This window comes from Bombus huntii, chromosome 10 (genome assembly GCF_024542735.1).
Source record: "Bombus huntii isolate Logan2020A chromosome 10, iyBomHunt1.1, whole genome shotgun sequence".
NCBI classification, from domain to species: Eukaryota; Metazoa; Arthropoda; class Insecta; order Hymenoptera; family Apidae; genus Bombus; species Bombus huntii.
In genome coordinates, this window is record NC_066247.1 from 8399581 (window position 1) to 8426604 (window position 27024).

Below are 27024 nucleotides of genomic sequence, written 5' to 3' on the forward strand. Positions count from 1 at the left end.
TTTTCTATATAATATCGTTCCTTCCTATCATTATCTAAACGCACCTTATCTACCATTAAAAGCATTGTTATCGCATTCTATACAAATTTAATGAGAACTGCAGAGCGTGTTATGAATCGTTTTTCCTACGAATTTATTCAAATAATAATCTGGTATTGAATAGGGAACGGTAACGTACAGACACAAAGAGTTAAAAGGAAGTTTCGCGTTCGAATCAGATACGATTCGAAATACCGCGAGAACCTTCGGTTGCTTTTATTCGCCACGTTTTTATTGGTTTTGTGAAATGCACGCGTTCTATTATGGATACAGCGTAATGTTTCCCCTTCTCGTGAAACGAATATCGAAGATTGAGTTTTTCGAAAAACCAACGCCGTGATATGTATTCGTTTCTTCCGTTTTTTTTTCTCCTATCCCCTTCCTCTCTTTTCTCTCCTTTTTTGTCTTCTTTTTTTTGGTTTTCTTTATTTCGCTTGACTAGTGCTGCAAGAGCAGAGACTTTTCCCCGCACACAGGCAGGAAACTTTTTTAATTAATCGCGAGATGTATTCGCCACGAGATCGCGAATAATTGTTGTTCATTTATGATGCTGTAATAAGGAGAACAGGCGGGGGGAGGAGGTGCGTTTGCTGTTTTAAATGAAATCGGGTATCGGAACATTTTGATGGATCGACTCGCTTTCGCACAAAATGATATCCCCGTTCGTAAAATGTCCGGCAATTTTTGTTCCCTTTGTATTAATATTACATTTATGCAGCCATCGTAACGAGCCGCAGCCTTATTTTCGCGCACAGGTATTGTTTACGTAATTGTACCATCATAATCGCGCTCGTCCGTGAATTTTTCGTTAAATTCCCTTTTTTCATCGAACACACGGTGAATGTTCCTTTATTAAAATAATCATAATGCACCGGCCGGCAAACAAGTCCATTTGCATTGTTCCCCCCGACGAAATAACGATGCCTCTTTTTCATCTGATCGCTCATTTATTCCATAATTTTTGCTCGGCTGGTAATCAAGCCGAATATAAAAGCTCGTGTTTGCGTGCTTTATAACGAATTATTCACCTGTACGTCTAATCACCAATGTTGTAAGTGAGATTTATATAAACAACACCAACATTCTTGCGAGATATACCAATATTTCTAGTAAAATATCATTTTGCTACGTTCACTAATGGATGAATTAAATTTACAGATGATGCGTCCATAAAAAGATATCAAATGCTGCTTCGAATTATTAATTCGTCGTTAATTTCTACACTTTGATCGAATTTAAATATGTAATCGGGAAAATCATGCAATATTAAAGAAATATGCGACACACACGATTACTGCAAATCGACTTAAGCATGTGAGTGTTGTTGAACGATATACGCCTCGTTCTTTTCCTACGTTTCTTAGGTTTCTCGCGTATCGAGAATACCGGTAATTACTCCAATTATTGGGAGGCCACAGAAACACCTCGGGAAAAGAAAAAAGTTGGCACGGATAAGCAACCTTTAATTCTTGGCGTGCCGTCCCTACCAGAAAACCATACACCCGGGCTATTTACGAAAGTTACCTAATTTGACCGGCACGATTGTCCTTAGGGAATACGCTAGCCCTCGTCCATTAACACTACCCCCGATGTTCGTCCCGGAAATTTAGATCGCATCCCCCGCGTCGACGGTCAAAACGTGAAAACGCCATTATTGACCACAACATTTCGTCACCCCCCTCGTTGTATCGTCCTCACAATTTTAATTTAGTCTGGTCGCCGAATTAAAAATTATCTCTTACGTTAGTTAGTCACCCTTCGTCCTGCGATGATGTGGTCGACGATGATTTTGTCAGATGATAACGTAATCACCGATGCTAGATTAGGGCTAATGAAGGGTGCACGTTTATGTCATTCAGAAAGATTACGATTTTTGTCTATTCCTCTTGGAAATATACTTCGTTGTACACGATTCTCGTTCATAAGTGACGAGATAATATTAATGATTTAATCGATAAATCGGTGTACATGTTATGAAAATCCTGCGTTTTTAACGTCGTGCTTGTAAAAGAGAATTCCAAGGATTCGCTTAATATTTTTCTAAATTGTTTCTTTTGCGTACATTCCACAGTTTTATGAAATGTCGCAGCCTTCGATTTGCACATCGAACGCAAAACATTGAAAAACGTTAAAAACATTGAAAATCGAGCGGTAGTGTCGATAGCCGTGCAACAGGCGTCTAGGAACATTTAATATTCAATACCGATATAGCTTCTATAATATTAAATCCCTCAACTGTTCCCAAGACTTGAATTCCTCCTCCTTGTACGATAGATTAGAAATTCCCGAAGTTAGAATATCCTCTTATTTGAATAATTCCTAGGTAAACGAATCGATCGAGTGTCCGGCCGTTTAATTTTCTTCGAGTGAGCGGTCGTTTGGCCGGGACGACCAGAGGATCTCTCTCTTGCGTCGGTTCTTTCACGAGAGATCGAGCACAGGCCGGCGAGCCCCGAGCTAGTTCCTTTTTCCGGCGGATCTGGACGTCCGCTTCGATCGGTCTTCGCACGGAGATTAGCTCGGCGAAAGTAGCGCGGAACCAGTAGAGGGACACCAACACCGCTCCATCTCGAACAAGACAAAAGCAACGTCTCCTCTCCTCTTGCTCGCAAAAATGAGCCACCGGTTCCTTTTTAATTCGCGTTTACTGTGAACGGCGTCAAGTAATTAGTCGCTTACTCTCTCTCCGGATTTAATGTAAGGTATTAGAGCCGGCAGGCGAACCGTGGCTTTTCTTCTCGTTGCCTTGTTCCACGACCTTCGGTAGCTCCTCGTTTACCTCCGTCGCCATTATGTCCCTCCCCTACCCCATCCACCAGGTTTCAAGCTGTGTGACCGGCCGTTAATCGCTTGTTATCTAACCGCTGCTCTTGAAATCTTTCTCCTCCCTCCACCCCTCCCTCCGTCCTCCCAACCTCTTTTTTCTTCTTTACCTGTCAGCTGCGTGTATCCCTCGTTAAAGGTATTATGTCACGGTTGTTCGACTCTGATCGATCTCTGTCGAGCGCCGCCTTGCCACGTTCTTCCGTCTCGTTCCGCCATTGTGATGCACGCGCGGGGGTGTCGTATGTTATGAGTGTTCGATCACGCGATTAAGTTTCCCACTGAAACAACAGCCATCCAACCGGAAGGAACAATCGCGGTGTAACAACTCGAATCAACTCGTTCTCGCGTATAATACCTATGCAGCTATTTACGAAAATCATCTCTTTACGTATTCATAAGTGGAATATAATCTCCGATAATTTGAGAAACGAGCTTCATCAATTGCACCAAATTCCCAGCGCAATTAGCGTCTCTGCTAAAAACCAGCCTCTTCCGTATCCACGGCAGAGATCGGCCACGATCTCGTCGCCCGCTAAACGTGGTCGTCGATCGATCCTCCCGATCGATCTTCCAGGTGCACGTTGTCCAGAGCGAACGAGAGAGCGAGAGAGAAAGAGAACGATGATACGGTCGGCGCACGGTCTAATTACTCGGCAAAGCAGATTCGCGTTCCGGGGATAAAGGGCGGCTTCGGCACGATAATACAAATCGGCCGTGCAAAAACGGCCGGCAGAGGCCACGATCATTGTTGCGGCCCATGGTAAGAGTATAAATTTCACAGCAGGTCGGCGGGGCGACCGATTTCGGTGGCAGGCTCCGAAACAGACGAGAAAGAAGCATCGGTGGCCATTGAAGGACCATTGCGAAAAAGAATACCGATCCGTCTAACTGGTTGAAAGACGAAGGTAGAATGCGAGGAACAGAAGAGGAGGGACAGAGGACACGTTGCTAGAGGATGGTCGCAATATTCCAGGCGAAACTCACGCAGTTCGCGGATGACTGAGTAGTTCTGCCGGCAATATAATGGGACCCCCCGTGGTAGCTTACCTGCATCATCGACTAATCACGCCGGATAATAGGGAACAATGGCGCCCCCGTGAAAAGTGAAGCATACTCACCACTTACCTCCCTGTTCAACCACCACCCCTCTCTATCTTCTATCTTGCGGCGTCTTTCGTATACCGGATGGCTGTCTCGTTCTATGTCTCTCGGTAAACGCTCGCCCTCTCAGATCGTTCCCGCGAGTCTCTTTCTCTTTTCGCCTACGTTTACGAACACCTATCTCCGTCTCCATGCGGAAAGTATATAATCCTCTTACGCACCGAGCACAAAGTAAAATACGGACAACACAAGGCGGTCCGCTCCGTCGCATCGTGTTCCGGCCTTGCCGGTTACACGAAAGACTATTTTTTGGAGAATGGCATGGTCGATTTCGGAAATCGACGAGCTAAATTTGTAAATCCGTGAGGCTCTTAACTTTTTAACCTTTTTCACGATACATTTATTATCTATATATATTACATTCTTCTGTCGAGAGGAGAATTGAAATAATTCGTTACGATTACAAATTACAAAATAATTTAGAAGATTTTCGATCATTTGGTAATTCTTATACGGATTCACGATTTTTTTAATTGTCCTTTATAATCAGTTTTATATCGAATTTCTAGCATCGCAGGACAAAATGTTCTAGTAGCGAGAAATGCATTACTATAGACTATAGACGATAGATAAAACTACCCCATCAACATTGGCTAGAAAAAATTAAGCTTGCAAATAACGTGTCGAATAAACTATTTCATCGACAATTTTCTACGTAAAGCGTCGCCTTTACGAAACGCTGATACGATTAGAACGAATGTACCTCTCGATATAACCTCGTTATAGTACGGTGAAACTAGAGTCATTCCTTTGGTTCTTTCCGTTCGTCCCTCCGGAGGTTGGTCAACGGTTTCTCGTTACCTATGTAGGCGAAGGACCTCCGTGGGGTAACAGACACGTAAACGACGACACACAAACGGTCGTTGGTTCGCTTTGTCGTGCTTTAGACGGAGTTGCTCGCGAGACGAGAACGTACGCGTTTGACCCTTTTTACCGGGGACCGCTTTCCTTCCGTGGCGCTCGCCTACGCCGCTGGCCGTGTAATCATTCTCTCCTACTTTCGAGAGGCAGGCCGCGCTTTCACGCGGACGCTCGAATCGCTTTTGTGCCCTTCCGGCTGGATCCGCGGGAGGACCGACCCATTATGCCACGCAACGCGCGCGTTTTGTTAACTTGGGGATGAAAGGGTCGTTAAAGGAGCCCTCCGGACTCGTTAGTCGGCCGTGCCTTCGGTGATTCTTCCGCAGAAAGAGGTGCGAGATGAGATCCGAAGCGATACTTGCTCCCTTTGTCGCGTAAATTACATGAAAAAATTTATTTATCGGGGAAAATTGCTCGTTAAAATGGTTTGCTCGGAATTTCTATCTCGGTCGCGTCTCTCTTGTGGGACGAAGATAAGGATGACGTGGACAAAGGCAGCGGAAGAGCGAAGAAAAAGCGACAGCACGATATCGGTATCATGATGGAATCGCGCGGTCCACTCTTAATTTCCGTCGCCTGGCGCTTATTTAACCCGGAGGGAGTATCGCGAAAGAGTGAGAGAGCCGGAAGACGACAGCGAGGCATGGATAGGGACGAGAGGACGACGAGGGTTCCTGACTCGGAACGAGAAACTCACCCCCGCGCGGCCGGCTACGTGCTCTCGGGGTATTTGCACGCGCGAATACGCGGCTCTGATACACCGACGCGCATAATGCATGTGGTTATAGAGAGCGAGAAAGGAGGGCCAGAACGGTGAAGAAAAAGAGGGAGCTAACGGATAGAGGTAACTAGAGGGTGGCGGTGGAAGGGAGAGAAGCAGTAGATTAGGTGGGTACATCGCGCGACTGCGGCGAGGACGTTGGTATAGAATAGCAGATATAGGTGTACGAGAACTACCATCGTGTGGCACACCGGTTAGGAAGAGAGAGCGAGCGAGTAGTCGACGAGGCAAGCTAAAATGGGCGGTTGGAGAGGGGGATGACTGAGGAACGCGAGCCGAGGGGTGAGAAGGGTGGCGAGCAGGGAAGGACAGAGGGAAGCACGGGGTAGTAGAGTGAACGGGGTGTCGAGGGGGGTAGGCTATAAAGGCTAATTGGTTAAAAGCTCACCGCTGGCTGCAGGCTTAAATCAAGATCTTGGAGTGTTATAATGGATAAGTAACACGGCGAGGCACGGCCACCAGCCAGCGGAGTTGTGTGTTATCCCCACCCCTTGGTTGGCTCTGGCAGAGTAGGTAGGTTCGGTGAGGCAGCGCTACCACCCCCATTCCGCGATCCGCAGGATCGTCGAGGGCGAGTATCTTTCGAGTTAAGGACGACGCGGCTCACGCGATTGGCCCGCACCTACGGCTACCCCCGTGCCGGATACACTCTGCCACGAGTCATCGATCGCGCCTCCACCCTATGAGAAATCGCGACATCCATCCCCCACGGTAAGCCATTTGCTCCGCCCCGCCCCCTACCCCTCCAACAACGACACCCCTTCTGGCAACTTGCAGCTTAGCCATCCTCTCTGCTCCCCTCCAACGCGTTCGCCACCCTTCTATCTTCGTTCGTGTTTCATCCCTCTCGTTTCAACCATCCCTTCGGCCCGTTCGTCTGTCCTTCGGTAGTCGTCTATCTACCCGACGCGCAACACTACCACCCCGTGAGTCTCGGAGCGTGACTCCACGTTCTATCCTTCTTTACCCTCCTCCGTCTCCATCTTCTCCTCCTCTTTCTCTTTCTCCACCCTGCCTATGCTTCTTCTCTCTCTCTCTCTCTCTCTCTCTCTCTCACTCACTCACTCACTCACTCTCTCTCTCTCTCTCCTTCTTCGTCGCTGTTTCTCGCTCGCACTCTCCGTCTCCGCTTCGCTTTCCCTACATCGCTCCGCGCGCTCCGGCTGCGTGCGCGAATGTTCGAGTAAGGCCCTCGTTCGTGTGACCTGTGGTTTCTCCGGCGTTTTCCTACCCTTAGTGCGAGCACAGTGCCCATCCGCAGTCCATCATTCGCCACGATACGCATTCGCGATTCTCGGCTACTTTCACCTCGTTGCTCGTGCTCACGGCCGACGATTTCCGCGAGTGGATGTCACCGTGTTGTTCCTACCGATTCTTCCAAACGTTCACCCTGTTGTGCGATTCACCGTGCATCTTCGTGCAAGAGTACTTGACCATGGTTCGTAAATCGTGTAACGATGATCCGATCCGATCCAGTGGTAAATATTAAAAGAAACAAAGGAATGCGATCCATCGATCTTACGTGGGGAAAAAAAACAAGCGGAACACCGGCGAACGAGTGATTAACGATCAGTGGAAGAGAAAGTGACTCGAGGAAGTGACTCCGTGTTGCTCTTCGCGGTTTTACACGTACGGCAACGTCTCGCGAATAAACTAGCGGGTCGAAGAGGGGAAGAGAAGATCGGTTTGGGGTGAGGAAGAGAGGAGAAACGGCTACGTGTCAGGTTGGTAGGCGGTGGTGGGAGGAGGTGCTACCACAAGCGCACAATTACACACACACATACACACTCACACAAATACATTCGCCTGTATATACGCACAGTGTAACGCACACTGTGACGCGCGAATAAAGTCGGAAGGTGGTGGTGGTGGTGGACAGAGGTGGTTGAAGGACGAGAGGGGCGAAAGAGGGTGGCTCTGGAAAGGGTGGGCCTTCCAAGTGTCTTGTCTCCTATCATCCTGTCGTCCAGGGTATCGCTTACGAATGTCGCGCGATCGAGCGATCCGTCTCCGATCCAGCACGACCAGGGACGTTCTGCCATCGAAGGCGTTGCGACGAACCCGCTAGTCTACACCGTACAGTTTACCATTATCATCGTGTTACGCTCTCCGCTTGATATGCGACGCGAGCCGCGATTCGAACCGCTCCGCGTGTCGGATAGACCGTGTTCTGCCGTCGGACCGTCGGCGGAGGAGCATCCGATGCTCTTCTGACGGGACGAACGCGTACAACGAGCCGTGTTCAGTGGAACGGGTGACTGTTTGCTCGAATCGTGTGCCATTCCAGGGGAAACAGAACTCGAGACTGACGCGTTCCGTTCGGGGAACCGTGAACGTCGCTGGAACGGACTCTTTGGACGCGAGTCAACGATGTCTGGTGAAACGGAGATCGAGGTATCCGTAGTGTCCGAAGAGGATTTGGAACTGGAAGCTTCGAGGAGCAGCTCGACACCGGCGGAGTTGCTTCTACAAGAGAAAAACGGAAAATCTGGTTGTGGATTGAACAATCACCATTCCTTCAGTTTCGACGTAGGCAAACCGGCACTCAGGCCCGCGTGTAACCCTCAGTACACGTCCTTCAGCATCTCTAGCATCCTTGGAAGACCCGAGTCACCACCTATAGACTCTACATCGACGGTGTCCGCTGAAAGGCAATCGTCGGATGTCGACAGAGGCTCGCCATTGCCAACGACGAACGCTCAGAATTCCCAAAGAATCGGATCCTCCTGCGACAGCCCTGCAAGGGGTTTGTCCTCGCCTACGTCCTTGAGATTTTCCAACAATCAAAGGGGTGTCTCGTCGGTCGGTCACACGACAGACAACAGAAACAATGCTACTAACATGGGGATCGTATGTGCTACCAGTGCTACCAGCCCGGCGTCCACTTTCTCTCCACCCAGCGACGCCTCTACGAACCCTCTGCTCGGTCACCAAGCGTCGGCCGACTTGGCGATGCTGTCGAGGTATGTTTTCCTCTCTATCGATCTGTTTCTTTTTTCACAGTATATGTCAATGTATTCAATGAAACTTCATGCCGTTGAACGCTGAACGTTGAATATTGTGCGGTTTCAGCGTGGTTAGTTTCGTAGTTTTCAGTGTACCAATTTTTCGTGGTCCACCGAACTGAACGGTCCCGTGGTTTGATGGATGCTTTGCGTTTCATCGTGTTGTTTGTGCGGCTGAGTTTTGCAATCGTGAAACGATTATCAAACAATAGCTTCAGCTGTGTTTGACAGTACCGCGTATTATAATAGGTCAATAAAAAGAATTTGAGTTTAGTAAAAGTTTTCGTGTACGCAAGGTGTTACAAAATCCGTTTAATCTCTCTGCAATCATTCGTCCCGTAATATTTTATCGTACGAAATGGACCAAGCGACCTTTTATTCTACCTAAATAATGCTATATCTGACTAATGATTTCTAAATTGCAAGGATCGTAAATCCAGCCGTCATCGTCGAAATGTAAACAGCCTCGAAACGCGCAACAATCGACTATTTACCGATAGTTCTGCCTCGCATCTCGTCCAAGAATAATTTAACACGTTCGTCGAACGAATGGCGTGTACGCGACGGTAGCATCTATTCGTTGCACCGATGTCGAATATAGTTTATACCAGTGGAACTATCATTTCGTGTTAATACGTCAACGCCATTAAATGCTGTTAGGTATCAATGTTTACTAATAAGGAATTAGTGCGCGCCATCAATTTTATATCTGCGGCGACTGCCAGCGCGATAACTATTTCATCGACGATCGCGCGTCGCCGCATACGATTAACGTCGATTGGCCACAATCAACGCAATCGATACGTGTATGCCAACTTTTTTTCTCCAATAACGCTATTTACTTTTAAAATCCTGCTTTTCGATTATCTTATCGAAAGAGTGTCGATATTATTCTCGTCTCTCCCTTATTTTCCCCAGATTTCACGGAGGGGAACGTCAACAACCGATCAAACGTGAAACGCGAAAGAAATTCGGAAGAAAGATCTTGATCAATTCAACTTTTTTTTTTTCGAGGCATTGTGTATAGTGCTATTATCCCTGTTCGTGACGCAATAAATGGAAACGAAATTATTCGAATAACTTTCCCAAAGTGGCGTCGAAACCATCCGCAATGCTGTTCTCTGGTTTACCTTATTTTCTCAAAATTCATCGAGGGAAAAAGCCAGCTACCGTTTTGCACGTGAAAGGCAAGACAGACCCGTTAAAAAGATCTCGGTCAACTGCATTCTTCTACTGTTCGAGGATGCTCGACAGAGGACCATTATCTCTATTTAGGATGCCACAATTCAAAATACAGTTCTTCGAATAATAACACCATTAAAAATGATCTGAAACATCCAACCGAGAACCGAATATCCGAGCATCCGTGATCCAAAATCAGAAGACGATATTGGACGATGCGCAAGAATCAAACGAAAGATTTTCAGCCACAAATGAAATTTTCTTTCAGAGTGAATGCTCTTTTGGTGAACATACACAGGTCGTATGAATGGTATATATATGTGGACTTTGGTCGAAGGACAGAGTGGTTGGAGGTGGTAAGGGAGTGATAAAGTAGCGGAAAGAGAAACGCGTGGCTGCAGCTTCGGATTATATTATGTGGGAATGGACCGAGGGGTCCGTAATGGGCCTATTAGGCTGTCTCATTTAATAACAACCGTAGCAACAACCACCCTCTTACATTACTTACGTTACTTAGGGCCGTCCGGCTCTGTATCGGATATATCTCGGCAAGGAACTCGAGCCGGGCCAAGCTCAGCCACAAGGGGCTGCCAGAGACGAGGGAGGGTTCGAGATGATTTTATCAGATTTACACCCCCTTCCAATTGACGAGTCCCCGCTATATAACCGGCTGCTTGCTTGCTTGCTTGCTTACTCGCTCTTGTAACGGTTCGATGCCTCCAATTGCTTGTTTTCCACCCGTTTACCATTTGATTAAGTTGCACTCGAACCAACGGTGCATCGGGACCCGCCACTTCGATCGAGAGAAAAGATTATTCCGGGGCACGAGCTTGTCACCACAAGGGGGTGTACTTCGATGGCGTGTCACTCGATAATTTTCCAGATGGGTAAAATAGTGGCGCGTTAAACGACCATTGCTGTGGTCCTCGATCTTCGAAACTGCTCCTGTGAAATGTTAGAATACATATCACGCGCGAAGAACACACGAGAATTTCTTGATTTTGATATCGCTCGGACAATTCGGTAGATCTACAAATATTTTCAATGTCTCCGATAATCGATAAATCTATAAAATTCGACAAACGATCGAAGAATTATCTTTTGAACGATCAGTAGGATACAAAGAACATCCTTGAAATACCCCTCTGATGGTTTTCATGTCTTTTTAACGCGAGATTAAATTATCTCGTGTTGCGACATTGTTTGAGATACACGTTTGCGGTATATGTTCAACGAAGTCCATTCTAGAAGACCATTAGACAAAAACTAATTGCACCCCGTTCCGTAGAGTCTACGCCATGGAAGATCGAATATCAACGTAGGCGCGGAAAGTAGAAAAGAATCAATTAGGCAACGGGTGCATAATACATCAGCGGATGAGACGGCAGCGCGTAGTGGAAGTTAAGGAGCCTAAGGCTCCCGGGAGAAACGGCCACCTATCCCGTCCCGTTTCGGCCACCCCAGCGAGCGTCTTCCGCGCGGAGGAAGCGAGAGCAACACACGCAAGCGAACACACTTCTTGGTTTGATTTATTATTAAATCGCTGCCTACGGCATCCGAGTCTTGGCCTCACCAAGGTCGGCTAAGTAGACGAAAAGCTTGCACCGTGAAATCTTCCCCCGAACATCTCGACGCTTAACGTGCAACCCTCTCTCTCTCTCTCTCTCTTTCTCCCTTTCTCTCTTTCTCTCTCTCCCTTTGCTGAACTGATACGATAATAGCATTTCCAGGGAGGAAGAGATTTCAGCAGAAAGGATTCCCGTGTAGAATATTACCTGAATTAGCCGGTCCGTGAATTTACCTCGCATCCTTCTCCGTTTCGCCACATTTTTGCATATACACGCGTATAGGGGGTTGCAGAAGCGCGTTAACAGTTAACCCCCTGCCGCTACACCCTTCGATCTAAACCGTTCTCCGTTTTAAGGGATCAATTAAAAAATATGACGTGTCTGAAAATGATTTTGTATCAATATCTGCTCCGCGATCTGAAAGTCGTGAAAATTAACAATAGGAACGAGAGTCGGTTTATTAATTAACACGTCTTTGGTGGAAATTGGTTGATTGTTTGCGAGCGACGAATATTTTATTTTATAACTGTAAAAATAACGAGTCTAGAAAGCTTTTTTACCGCTATGAAATAACTAGATCGCGAATGCTTATGCAGAATATTTTTATGGACGCAACTGAAACGTATCCCACGATTTCTCCTGCCTCTATAACAAGATCCTTATCGCTTAAAGAACAATTAGACAGACTCTTATCCTGCTCCAAGGCAACAAAAATCCACAGAAAGGAGTAGCAAGGTCGAAAATAATTCAAGTTGTATCGAGTTGTCGTGTAGCGCGAAGCTATCAGGTTTAAAGAGTGGCAGGGGAGGGGGCGAGGCGGTAGGTGCGCGAGACAAAGCCGTATTAAAATTGATAATATCCCAGTGATGAGAGGTAGAAGCTCGTGTGTGCGAGCGTCGTCAGAGTCTGTAAATTAATCAGAAGGACGACGCGTAACAGAAACGCGTTTCTCGTTTATCTTCAACATTTTCCTCGCAGTCCAATCTAATTACCGCGTGTTTATCCCGGGAAACGAAGCGCAACAAATGTAACAGTATTCCGTTTAAAAAGAGGAAAAAGAAAGGAAAAACCATCAAAAAGAAAATAATAGAAGGAGATGGATAGACGAAGAGAGAAGGAGAAAAAATCTCGCACGAACACGGCATTGAAAACTGGCTACAGATACAGGAAGCGTCGTAAGGATGTATATCTGTATATGTCTATGTGCATACTATATTATATATACGCTATATATATTTATTTTCTCCCTCTCGCCTACTCGTCTACTCTTTTAGCAATGGTGCAAAAGTCGCGCGGGCTCCTTTGCAAGGGAGCAACAATATTCAGTAACGTAACCGCAGGCATATGACGTCTATGCGCAAAAGATCTGGCCGGGATAATCCGCGACAGAGTCGGCCTCGTTAATTACAGCGCCGATGAATGATTCGTTAATTAGCGTGGGATCGTGCTGCAAGTTTCAAAGGAAGGTACGATAAAGCCCATTCTGTATGATCGCCCGTAAATTACAGCGTCGGAAACAAATGTGGAATGAACGGTAGCTGGGAATAGACCACGAATAATAATCGCGTCGAAACACAGTTTCTCTCCTTCTTTCCTTCCATCTATCTCTCCTTCTTTTTCCTCCTCCTTTTTCCTCCTCCGCCTTTTCCCGTTCTACCCCCTTTTTTCACGTTTCTCCCTCTCGTTTTTCCCTCCTCGGTTCTCCTCTCTGTACGTACGTGTGTCGTTTCGATTCGTTCCTCTCTCTACTCTTTCGGGCTCTCGTCCCTTTTATTCTACCGTTGACGCTGATGACGCCTCCGTTCTCTCGCCGAAATCGAAAATCCCGACTGAAACCGGGGAAGCATGTACTTTGGAATATTTCGCGAGTCTGGTCTTTTATGGGGATGATTGCGAAACGTTCAATTTCTGAAAGTTACTTTTGTTAGTATCCACGATGCATGATTTAACAGGTCGAATAATCCTATATATATGCAGCGTAAACTTAAATTTGTGGTACAATCAGGAACAACAAAATTGTGTATGTTAATACGTAAATTGTATGTATGTTATATAGAAATTATACGTAAATAATCTTAATTGTGTATGTAGCGTAACTTTGGTATAAATACGAGAGCTGTTAATCGCGTAAGATGAATTTTCGAGTGTCGAAAAACGAGCCAAAATTGCAGAGCAGTAGCTGTCGGCGCTATTCCATGTTTTCATGGAAATTGATTTCGAAAGCACGGATATGCAACCACTCCGGTATAAAATGCTATTTAAACGATCAGTCTACCGTTATTTATTCCGTTTGTACACCACAAGCAATACCGTTTGTTTAGAATCGAACAATTTTTATCCGATTCTTCGTTTCTTCGCTTTGTCATCGTTACGCGAATATTATAATATTTTTGGGAAACTTACGTTGGTGAAATTTCCTTAACATTACAAGTGAAATACGTATCCTGGAGGGTACGAGACGTCCCGTTCGAGGGTTAAACCGTACATACCGGAAACGGGCAAGTTTTTAATGGGAGAAGAAATCTTAGCGGCGTCTGGCGTAATTAATTCCCCCTGACGAAGAAAGGGTTTAATCCGCGAATGTATCCTGGTCTGGGTTTCTAAAGCCTGCAAGCGTCGCGCTAAAGCAATTAAGTTGTTTCCTTGAAATCCAGTGAAATGAAGTTGTCTCCTGTGTAAGCACAAGCATAAATCCTCCACTTGGCCTGTAACAGGCAGCCAGCGGAATGAAGCCAAGTAGCGGATTTAGCCGAGTACTTTGAAAGCCAATAACTCATTGTTGGGTCATCGTAATGACACTTTATAAGTCAGTACGTAACCATGAACGCTGTTAGGCAAATCGATAAAAAACAAAACTCGCTCCCTTATCGATATTAAGCAAAGACGCGATCTTCTTTTTTTTCAATAAGAATAGAGCACGCTCCCCTTGTCAATATCAAGATTCGCGCAATATTTTTGCATATGTTCCGCCAATAAAATTGAAAAGAAACTTCCATTGAAAAATGCAAATTCCTTTCAAATTATGGAGAACAAAAGATCCGTACGATTTTATTTCGAACGTTCTGGCATTTCAGGCCAATTCACTACCCTTCACGAAAACCCTTCGTTCTCGTTTAACCACCAGCGGCGACGACGAATTAGCACAAAGCCTGGAGACGAAAAAAAGAGAAAAAAAAAGAAGAAAGATGAGAGGCGTGAACGATCGGTCTCCGAGCAGAGAGCTCTTAATTACCAACGAGGCTGTGAAACCCTTGCGCCGCGGAAATCGGCGAAGTTTCGAGGCGGTGTAAAGCTGTGCGGGAACGATTGGCCGCCATCGTGCGTAATCGACTTCTCCTTCTTCGGACTACGCACCGAAAACTACCTCCCCTAGTGTAACGGTACACGACAAAAACGTATCGGGTTACGGGCGATCGTTAACCACGGCATAAAGAGTTTATATTCGAGAATGCCACTTACTAGGCGCACGCTCGCCCTAGAACGCGCGCGCGCGCGAGTACCAGCGTACAATCGACGAGCAAGCGGGCGATATGACCGAGTAAAAAGGTGGGATAATAATCAATACAGAAAAAGGGATAATATATCCATTGAACTATGGCTGTATAGGGGAGAGTGAAGTTTAACGGACAAATTGGTGGAGGATCTGCACATCGAAGAATCAAAGCTTGACCATCGACCGGCTGTTGAATCGATACAGAGAATATCGTCGGTTTGACGTTCGATTCCGATTATATTCATCGTCGCGTTTCATCGAAGCCGTCCGTATCCGATTATGCCGGTGTGACTCGTAATCAACGAGTTTCTTTCTGTGGACATTCGATCGAGCCAATAAGATCACCGACCGACCAACGGGAAAGATCAAGTCGGAGAAAGAGAAAGAGATCGAAGAAGAAGAAGAAGAAGTGGATGGCGAGAAGAAAGAAAGGGATATGCCGTATTGAAGTTGTGCTGATAAAGTAGAATCGAAGGAAGTCGAGGACCCTCGTTGAATCGATCGAGCGAAGGAAGAAGCCGGAGCAAGAGGAGTCGCGCCCGTAGAAAGGAGAGAAGAAAGCCTCTGCTCACGGCCATTCATTCCGCTGGCTACCTAAGAAGACGTAAGCCGCGCAAGAATTAGGCAGAAAAAGGTGGAGCATGCTCCTCGAACGGCCGAGAGTGTTTGGTGTTTATACCTGGCTCCTTAGAAAACGGCCTCCCTCCAAGTAGATGCTTACAAACAGGCGGTTGTCAGATTTCTTTTATCTTTCCCGGGGCATCTGTATGGCCGATGCCCCCGGCAGCTACTCCTCTTTTGCGTTTTCTTTTTCTTATACCGCGACTAGCCGCGTCGACCACCCTATCAGTTATCGATGCGAGACAACTGGAATTGCGTGCTTCTCTCACTGTGACTTTCTTCGGGATTCATCGAGAACGTTCGTGTAGTAATTACTTGCAAGCAGAGTTGATCTTTGCGTTGAAATTTCTTATAAATGCATAAATATCCGCAGTCTAAGTATATAACCCAAGCTCTGCAAACATTTCCACGCACAGTGGCGACGAGACTCTCGTTAAAATCAATTTCAACTATATTCGAACAAACATCGGGAACGTCAAATGAGAAACGAGTGTCCCTGAACAGTTCTCGACAACTCCGAACGATTAAGGAATCCCACCGCAAGCAGCGTGTCGACTCGACAAGCTTCGACCGTCGGAGGATCGGTCGGCGATCGTCGACGAGCATAAACCAAGCCGGAGGAAAAGTGCATCGATTCGGCGATCAGAGATCGTAGCTCGTGGCCGGACTGAGAGGGAACGAACGAGTCATGAACAACGGGGGAGCTGGTATGGCTTCCGAATCGGTGGGCTTCTTGCCGTACCGGCTCCCGACGATGTGTTCGAACCTACATTTCTGATGACCAACTAAATCGCCGGCCGCAAATCGCCGCTAGAGCGTTAAGTTCTCTCTCTCTCTCTCTCTCTTCCTCTCTCTCTCTCTTTCTATCTCGATCTCTCTATCTCTGTTTCTCTTTCGATCCGAGCGCAACGTCAAGCGTTCGCAGCTGCACTTAACGCTGATCAGGAATAACGATCGCCGGGCTGTTACACACGACCCGGCAAAATGGCCGGTATAATTGAGAGCTCTCTGTTTCGGGAGCAGGGATCCGCCCTGAGATAGTTAGACGTTGGCAGCTCTGTTTGCGGTAAGATCTAATTAGAAACTTCTACTTGAGTACCATTGAAAAGTATCGCTGTTATTATTCGAGGATAGACATTAACGTTGGGAAGTTTGAAGTGGCAGCAGCTTTGCTAGTCCTTTGTCTTAGTAAATTTCCATTGAGCTACTGGAAATTTTTCGTAGTTCAACTAATATGGAAAGTGAAAATAATCAAACCGCGTGGATGTACGAAGAATGGAAGAGTTCGACGCTCTCGATGAAAGTTTAGTCGAGATAATCTATAGAATGGAGTTCTAATTGTAGTTGAGACCTCGCATGCGTCGGCAGCTCGAGTTGCAGCTCACGAACCCAAAACTCAAGGAGCAATTCGGTTGCGTGTACATTGAAAAGCGAAAGCTGTAGAGCGGCTGTGCTCCAGCCGTGAATATCCTCGCCGAGATCAGCACTTAGGAGAACGTAACCTTCCATTTACAAATATCCGGATTTGGGGATTTGCCCCTGGTTTAGACAGGTTTAGGTATCACTACGAGCTCCATTTACCTTAATCTACAATTAAGAGCACCTCCAAGAACCCGGTAACAAAGAGCTCTATTTACCAGAAAACTAGCAAACGGCGGATATTCGCTCTCCGCTCAAACCTTCGTCCGAAACCATCATCCAAATACGATCCACCCTAACGAGTTATCATCTTCACGATTTTACTCCGTTCTACACGTCGTTTCTTTTTACTCTGCAGATGTCACGTACATCCAACCACTCGATCGCTGAACAATCTTCAATTAGTCACAACCTACGATTCCATCGATCATCTATTTCATTCGCGAGATCTATTATGCCCAATTCTCCATTCACGCTCTCGACTTCCGATCACAGGCAACGAATAAAAGAATCCTCGACGAAGGTAAACCGATTCATCGGAATCCCGTAAGCGGATTTTCACCGTTAATAACGAGGCTGTACAAACAGCGAGCCATGGCTGGTGTCATTGTTGGGCACGGCTCGCGTCGCCCTTAATGGGCATAACTCTCGAAAAATTCCTTTGCTTCGTAGCAAAGATCGAGCAGACGTTAATGGCTTTCGGAAGATCGCGAAGAATCGGTTGCACGAAGAGAATGGTTTGGTCTTTTTTCGCGAGTAACGCAACAAGAAAGAGAATGGAGCTCGTTTTCGACGAAACGGCCGTGGACCGGATAAATGGGTTTGGAACCGTTTGCCGGTTTTTCGAGCGCGGAAACGAAGGGAGAGAGGACCAGGTTGAATCGTGGCCGACGCCTCGGACACGGCCACGTTCCGACTGTGTAAAGCCTCGCAACGCTCGCATTCAGCCACGCTTCAACCCGCTGGAAACGCGGCCGCTGTGTTTTAATCCCGCTGTTTCCCTCTTTTTTTTTTTTAGCGTTGTTTTATTTAGAGCGCGGCTTTAAACGGCTCGCAACCGGCGCAAACATTTCGCTAACGGTTTCACTTTTACGCCGCTGCGCCCCGAAATGATCCGGCAGAGCTAACTCTCGGTGAAACGTGACCGATCCTACGCGAATGCTTCCGGGTTAATCGAACCCATCACAACCACCCTTTAATCCCAAATTCTTCGATTTTTTTCCGTTCTGCGGAGTAAATGTCTTCAGAAATGTTTTGCGCATGAAGGATACGAGATTCGAGGACTTTTTTGTAAATTCTGATAGGATGAGACTCGTGCGATCTTTATAGTAGCACGGCGTCACTGGACGATGTCAATCCCGAAATGTTAAGATTACTCTGCTAATTATGACTGGCGATACAACTAAAATCCTCTTTGCTATTTTCTTTTTAAACAAGCAGCGTATTACGAAAAATAAATTGAATCTTTCTCGAAAATAAGTAAATCAATCTCGATCACAGACTTTGTACAATCCGTGAAAAACAATTACGCGATCCTCGTGACATTTATAGCACCAAAAACTAATTAAAGAAAGAAGCGATCGTTGAAAAATCGCATGTCTCTTAAATCACAATTAATTCCTTCATGGACGAACTTCTTATAACCAGAGGAGGAGAGAATTGTTTTTTATCTTTCAGTGATAGTCGCTTGAAACACATTTATTAACTATACGAGATACACGATACTAGAAAATATTCGAAGAAAAATGATCGACACAGTTTTAGCCACTGTATCTTTGCGTCTTTTGATGCGATGTTTGAACTTTATCGAATCTTCCGTTTTCAGATTGGGCCTGATGTCGTCGTTGATAGCGGGCCGATATCCGGTCGGAATTGGCGTCGGCGGCGTGTTCTTTCCGTCGACGTTGCAACACCTTCACCAACAACAGCAACACCAACATCACTCGCGGTTGGCAGCCGCTTCGTCGGCCTTGAGCAATGCCGTTCAGGTCACCGGCCAATCGGATATCGTCGATGCCGACGGCATCCGTGGCGTTCTACCCGGTGGCGCCGGTTGGCCGTTTCCATGGAGGCCGACGCACGGTCTGCAGACGCTAGAACATCCGTCGCCGAGCGACGTCGTCGGCAACTTGAGCCGCGTTAGTCCTGCTTCCGCGTCCTTTCCGCAAAGGGGTGAGTTTCCAATGCCAAGAATCAAGAATTCTACCACTAGGCAAAAATTTGGATATAGTCTTTAATTAGGAAACTGAAAGTAATTCTTGAAGTTGAACCAACAATTCAAGGTACCCTTCTTAGTGTCACTAAGCGATAGGTGATGGACGATAGTTCGGATTAAATTGATTAATTTTAGAGTATTAGTTTACTTTTAAAACAAATAACGTTATCTCAGTTTGTATTCTATATTCGATTCTCGAATCGAAATCGATGTAACAGGACAAGGGCATACTCGTTTATCCTTGATACATTCACCCATAGTTGACATAATAAATGATCCGATTAGGAACCATTTCACCAGAAATCTACTTGTATCGAATATACATATACTCGTACAAATATTCTACAAACATTCTAGTAGTATGATTATGCGTGAAATCGTGTCGACTTGTTGAATCATAAATTTAGGCTACTCGTGCGTGATAGAGGCTTGTAAACATTCTCGTGCGGAACAACTCGTTGATTGAAAATCGTGCGCTCGCTCTACCTGCAAATAGACCGTTGAATGAACGTGGACATCAACGATGCATCTATCGTTGCACATCAATCCCAAATTGCGCGGAGAGAACGTGATCGATTGATTGACATAATTTCTTGCAAACGGCCTGTTTGTACACCGACAAAACTCAATTATCACGGTTGAAAGAAACAATCCTCTTCCTGTAGCTTCTGACTAAATCGTCGATTTTTATGCGAGGTAGAGGGCACAAAAGTGACGTACTGTTTGGTTGCAAGGAAGTATAAATAAGGGATGTTTTACGAGAGAAATTGATCCGCAATGAAATACACTTGGGAAGATGAGAATTCGCGAGTATCGTAAAAGAAACTGGAAACGGTATAAGAAAAAGAGAAAAGGGCAAGACGAGGGCTCGTACGCGTTGTACGTAAGTGTATAAACGCGAGCGTGGACGTCGACGAGTACGGCTTCCACGGCTTCCACCACGACAAACCAACGTCGATCGCCTTACCCGCCGATCGTTTTACTCCTGCCACTTCGCCAAAATACTTGGCAGCCTGCTAGATGACGACCGTTTGCACCTACGGCGAGACCTGCCGCTGATAGTTTCGTAAATACCTCGTCGCTTTCACATTCTTCGATCGTTATTTTAGAAAACATTTCACGTAACGCGTAACATGTAACAGTTGACATTCTAAAATACCTTAAATTCTGTTCTTAGCATCTTGACAAAGAAATAGAAAAGGACAATAGGTCAAGATTTACATAGAGATCGAGATTTATGAGAAAAATTTCTAAGTCTTTTATAAAACATGCTTTATCTACACAAGATATTCTTCGTGTGTAAATCACAGAAAAATGATAATCTTTTACATGGAAGATGTGTAAATTTGAGGTAAACTGGAACAGTCGAGGAAACTGTAGGTTTTCTGAGTTAACTGATAGAATGGAGGCGCGAAACACGAGATGTTTACGATGGATTTGCGAGATCGCGGTACAACCAACTCGATGAGTCGAGTTTCGCATGGAAGGCGCGAAGGACCGATGCAGAAACGACAAATATTTCATTAGAGCGGTGAAACACGGCTACTCCCGATATCTGAGGCAATTATATCAAAATGGATAAATAGAATATTAATTAGCGGATTATCAATCGACTAAATATTAAATGCAACGGCCGGCCGAGATGAATAGCTCCAATTGATTTATCGAATTCATTGGCCAAAGACAATTTATAGACACATATTCTCGGCCCGGTTGATCGACGATACCGAAAGGGATATCTCTGCGATTCTGTTTCGACCGATGCCAACGACGAAAACGCTTTAAAGGATCGGTTAATTAACGCGTTTAGCATATGCCAAACCGTTTTCACCAACATTCAATGATCGTCCGAATAAATAGGACGATTTGTGAAATTATGCTGGCGCGCGTGGATTCGTCACTCGCCATCATGCTAGTAATATCGCGTTCCATAATTACCCAGTTGAAACTGTAAAACGAAGATTAAACTGCAGACACCGTTTCCTACTCTAATATGCTAATTTCATCGTTATTATATAATAGCCTCTTTATCGTGAAATTAAATCAAACGAATTTAAACTATGAAAACACTTTGGATTCTTTCCAATGAATCTTCGATTTTTATCTGTTGAGATATGTATAATTTTCTGTGCTGGACTAGGCTAAATACGTAGTAGAGATACTTGTATGTGAGTGTCGGTGTGTGGAAGTATGTGTGGCTGCAGCGTCTCGAAAACAAAGGAATGTAAACTCTTCAATCAGTTAAGAGTCGGTTAAGAGTCGGTTAACAGTCGGGTATAGAAGAAAGTGCTGAGATGCGTCAAGTGTGTATCGATGAATATATAAGGAATCGTTCATGAAATAAATATTTCATTATTTTAATATTAATCCTCAGTATAAATTTAGTGTTTCTATGACATTATTTCGGCTTCAAAGATCCACAATTTTCAACATTATCATTTGCGAAAATACTTGTAGCGGCACACGAGCTGCAGGACAATTCAAATCATGTTGTTGTTTTGCCTCGGAGTATCAATATCGTTAGGATACACGTAATGTAAGAATAAATAAACTCCCGTCAAAACAATGTCGCCGCTACGTGCAATCGTCGAACAAAGACGAATTTGAATTTTCCGACTCTCCCCCGACCAGTGTAAATAAATGGACGCGATCGTAAGGAAGACAGTTATCAACCAGTTATCAGTTAGTCGCGCGAATCAATATCAGAGTTATCAACGAGTTATCAGCGATTATATTTAGCGATTATACACTGTCTTGACGAATCCATTAGTACAAGCGTCCTTCTGTACTTATTTATTTAACATTTTAAGTATACTTGATGGTTTCAACAACGAACAATCTCGTCTAATGAATCTCACGATCAACCACTCTACACATAGTACTGTACATACTTGTTGATTTGAATTTTTTTAGGTCTATGATAAATTAGTAGATTGCGGATGCTTATGCAAATTCATATTTTTATGAGCAGGGCTAAATAGAAATTTGTTTCATCCTCTAAATGATATAACGAGTTCTTTACTTTGGATATTTCGTCGTATTTTTGCACATCATGCATGTTGTGTATATTTCTGCACGTTTAAATTTCCCAAGCAGTCTACCAATTAGTTAACACCGTGGCTACTAAATTTTATTTTCAGCGTTACTAAAATTATGCCAACACTTTTAACAAAAATAATGCTTTCTTTCGCTAAAATACAGTCACTTACAAGGATCTCCGTACGTCCCATAAAAACACCGTTTTTTTATTTAAATACACGATGTGTCACGACATATTTATTTCTCAATATACGTAAAACAGCTCTTGCTTGTCTTACCACAGAACATACTAACTTCGCAGGGGAATTTTGTAACATTATATTTTAGTAAAAATGACCTCTTCATGAACTATACAAAAGCTTTTATAAATGACGGTATTAATGTACTAAACTACTTCCTTCATACCGTTTTAATTGTAATAATCGATGTAGGATATATTTAGGTATAATTAGATATTGGTAATTTTAATATTAAATCGCAACTAAAACTGTTTCATAACTTCCGTCGGAAGCGCGGGACAATTTATAGCGCGGTCGTTGGCGATAGTATCCATTTAGACTCTTGCATTCGCCACAATGACAACGAACTACCGATCATCACTGACATTGGAAGCATATGTTTCTATTACGACATGCGTGGCCGCCTATCGGGAAAATTGAGGCGTTAATCGGTATCGATGAGCAACCTCCTGCGGCTACCAAAAGCCAACGCATTATCTTATCCTGTCGCTACTTTGCATCGATTATCGTCCATTCTAGACGACAAGATATTCAAGCATCCGCTTTTACAGCTTCCCCTTTACGACGGAATCGATTCTCGATTATAGAACGACGATTTCAATCTTACTCGGAAACTTTGGAATTGGGTTCCTGTTATCTTATTACTCAAAATCAAATTCTTACAATGTACGCTATCGCCTACCGATATTCGATACAAACCGAGTGTCTTTCGCTGCTTCTGTTTCCATTCAGTTTACTACAAATTTTCGTCTTGTAATTGGCAATATCGAATAAAGGAAAATTTTGTCCCAGTTTTCCAGTAAATGTAACGAGTAGGTGTCCTTATATAATACTTACGGTCGGCAGTCTATATAACTGTCCGAAGGCTACCAATTTTCGACAGACCAAGGAAGGCTAACAATTTTCAAGCAATCATATATCATTTTCCTGCAGACGACCTGGACGACGAGAACGGGGAGGAGCGTCTGCACCGGACACGGAGTCCGTCGACGGGCGACGAAGGACACGACGATCTGGGTGAGCAGGACGACTGCCCGGAGGCGGATGGCGAAGGGGAATCCACAAACTCGACGAGTCTTCACGGTGGTAGCGGCGGTGGCACAGGGAATAGTGGAGGTGGTGGAGGCGGTGGTGGCGGTGGGCAGAACAGCGTGCAAGTTGGCGTAGATGGTCGCGACTCCAGCAGCATGAAACGAAAGAAGAAGACGCGAACTGTGTTCTCGCGGTCGCAGGTGTTTCAATTAGAAAGCACGTTCGACATGAAACGCTACCTTTCGTCTTCTGAACGCGCCGGTCTCGCTGCAACGTTACGGCTGACCGAGACTCAGGTGAAGATCTGGTTCCAGAATCGTCGTAACAAGTGGAAAAGACAACTCGCTGCCGAATTGGAGGCAGCAAACATGGCGCACGCGGCGCAGAGACTAGTCAGGGTGCCGATACTGTATCACGAGGCGTCCGCCGGAAGCGGAACGTCCGGCAGTGTCTCGGTGTCGGTCGCTGCGCCGCCGGTCGCCGCTGCGCCAGCGTCGGTCGCCACGTCGGCGCTCTCCCACTCGGTCGGCGTAGGAGTCGGCGTCGGTGTCGGCGTCGGCACCTCCTGCCCCCCTACCACCGCCCAGTCGATCTTCTACTCCCATCACCATCAGCACCACCATCATCACCCGGCTCACGTGCAGGCGCACACTCTCCTGCCCCACCAGGTACACCCACAACCGCCGCCACCCCCGCCGCCGCCGCCTAACGGCCAACCACCCCAATCCTCTTCGCAATAACACCGTCCGGCTCACGAGACCGTCGGCCCGCTGCAACCAACCACCGCCGACACCGCGGTCTCCCTCTCGCGACTCGCCTCGATCGCCTTGTCCGGATAAACGTTTTCTTCTGCCGTTTCGGTCATCTTGGATCGTCGATCGTGCGAGCTTGATCGAGCCAGGTAGAGTCTCTTCTTTTCAACGTTTCCTTTTTCGTCAATTACACTGATTTTTCAGTATTCTAGCATCAGTCTTGTTTTAAAAGTTTACTGGAAGTCGAAAGATTAGAGAATATCTGTGATTCGATATTTTATCACGATCAGATCTTACCGACGAGAGGAGAAACTTGACAAAATTTTATCATATATTTTCTACCATCTTTGTTTCTCCTTATTCGGTTTAAAATATTTAATCACAATTACGTAACACTCTATACGATATAACTTTACTTAGAAGAAAAAGAACACGAGAAACTTCAAATATTACAACATATCTTAAAAAATGAAAAAATGCTACATGGGAAATTGTAACTGAGAAAAACAGTTATTTGAACTATACAAAAGAATATCACTCGGATCTTTAGAAAAGGAAGGAACAAAACGATCACCGAGAGTTAATGCAAAATGATAGAATTTAAAGTAAAAGAATTCGCCAACAAAATAGCCGGACGATTTTAAAAAAACAGAGAGAGGTTTAACCGAAACACGATCTGGCTTGTTCAAGCTATCCGAAAGCTTTTCAACATCGCTGGAATCGCGGGTTTGGCTCGTTAAATTCCGGCACGATCGATGGCTCTCGAGTCTCCGTTTCAGCAACGAAACGATCTCGTTTTATCCACGTTCGTCGCGCCACGTCTTTCAATTGCACGTTCCAAGCCCGTGTACTAGCATCCGCGTTCCGTTCCAAGCGACGATGCATCGAAACGCAAGAGGACAGGATCGTCACGGTGTCGGAGGTTGGATTTTTCGCCGCGGTTCAACGCGACTGGCGACTTCCGGCAAGTCGAACAATTGTAATATAAGTATGTATCTAGTCTGTCAACTTGTCGATAAGAAACTGCTCGTGGAACGATTATTAAGAATATTTTGTCGATGAGCGCAGGACAAACACAGTTCTGTCCTTCCCTCTGTTTCTATAGCTGTCTGGCTCACTTTATGTCTTTCTATCGTTCCGTTTATACGCTTTTCTAAATACGTGACACGAAACTTGTTTCTACCGTTAACACAAATTTTAATTTCTTTCTTTTCCTTAGTCTTCTTTCTAATCGGGAACGTTGCAAACACGAAACGAGGAATCTCAAAGAAAAATGTAAATGTAACCGCTATGAGATTGTAACTAATTGTTAGATACACCGTAAGACACAGGCAGGGTTCCTACGACATCATTCTACCTGTTGTGATAAGTATTTAAACGATTAATTTTATTAAACGAACGGTATAGTTACGAAATACCGGCTCTCTCCTCTCCTTCGCATTGTATATCTCTCCACCTAATCTATAGACGTCAATTAAAGAAAATGGAAAGCAAAGCACACCGCTTGTCGCGTCGTGTTTTGTACGGACGTTTGTGATCTGAGATTCACGCAGACTATTGTACAGCTGATCGTTTCGTAATCGCTAATAATGATCGTTGAACCATAACGTAACAGTCCACGTCGTTCAACATCCCATCTCTCACGCATCATCGTCCCTTTCCACGCGTATTTTTGTCCTGAATCTTACAAATATTGAGTTGCAGACATCAAAAAATAATCAAATTTCAAGGGTAGAAAAAATCAGCCATCCATCGTTTAACGCTTCGAGCGAAAATCGACGATACTTCGGATGTACCAACAAAGATGAAAAGTTAAAAAAATATCGAACGATCAACGAAATATCTTCGAATAAGTCCGCGAATATTCATGATCCCGTGGACGACTTAACACACCGTGGAACATGTCGCTTCTCGGCAAAGTCAACCGACGTTTTCCCACTAGAATGCCTATGTAACCGAGTCGTCGTGAAGTGGAAAGTGCTCGATAGACCCTCGTCGATTGTCACCGCCGTACCCGGTTCGTATTGTACTCTGTGTTCTATCGTTTAATCGTTTCCTGCGTTCTTGTTGAACATTCTGAAATGCGTTGATTTCGAATTTCCTGAAAGCCAGAAGTAGCTGTGAAATGCGCGACTTCGTTCAGTGAGACTGTTCCCGGAGTGGAGACCAGAAAGTTTCGAAGGCTACAGACGAGAAAAAAGTTTCATGGTTACGCTTTTACTAGACGTAATTTCATTTCCTTCTCGTGTTTGGAAACATAAAAATTCCAACTGGGATCGTGAATTTAATTTCAAGTTACACACATCCCGATGTAAAAGTAATCCCGATGAGTATGTATAGCCACTAAAAAATACCACAATGGAAACGGGAATATGAAAGAGGGTTAACCAGACATCCCTCAGATATTCCCAACAATTCCTCCCGATCAATGTCTCCATCCCGCGATCGTCTCCAAAGACAGATAAACCCAGACCGTTCGCGCAAACACGATCAAAGAGTATAGAGGGGCGGAACAGGGCGGTTTCGCGAGGATATCCGGCGAACGGGCGACACAGTTTTAGCGCTGTGTAGAATGGCGATGCTGTGTCAGGTGGTTCACAGGCACGTTCAGCCGATTCATCGTCGCTTTCGAGGAGAAAACGTCGAGGCGCCATTGGTGGATGTCGACCACGAGGGAGCAGGAACGACAATGCGTTCGTACCGCCGTGTTTCTCTGCATCTGCACACACCGCACAGCATCCAGAGTAAGTACGCGCACGTAAGTACGTGCACTTCAATCATCGTTCTCACA

At 45.3% G+C, this 27024-nt stretch overlaps 1 protein-coding gene across 1 annotated transcript; it reads left to right on the forward strand.

Moving 5' to 3' along the window:
• Window positions 1-3461: 3461 nt before the first annotated feature.
• LOC126870162 (homeobox protein Hmx) lies at window positions 3462-25549 on the forward strand. Its single transcript, XM_050627641.1, has 3 exons — window positions 3462-8631; window positions 18782-19128; window positions 23383-25549. Exons 1-3 carry the CDS (start codon window positions 8039-8041, stop codon window positions 24219-24221), a joined length of 1779 nt encoding a protein of 592 aa, XP_050483598.1. The 5' UTR covers window positions 3462-8038; the 3' UTR covers window positions 24222-25549.
• Window positions 25550-27024: the final 1475 nt, after the last annotated feature.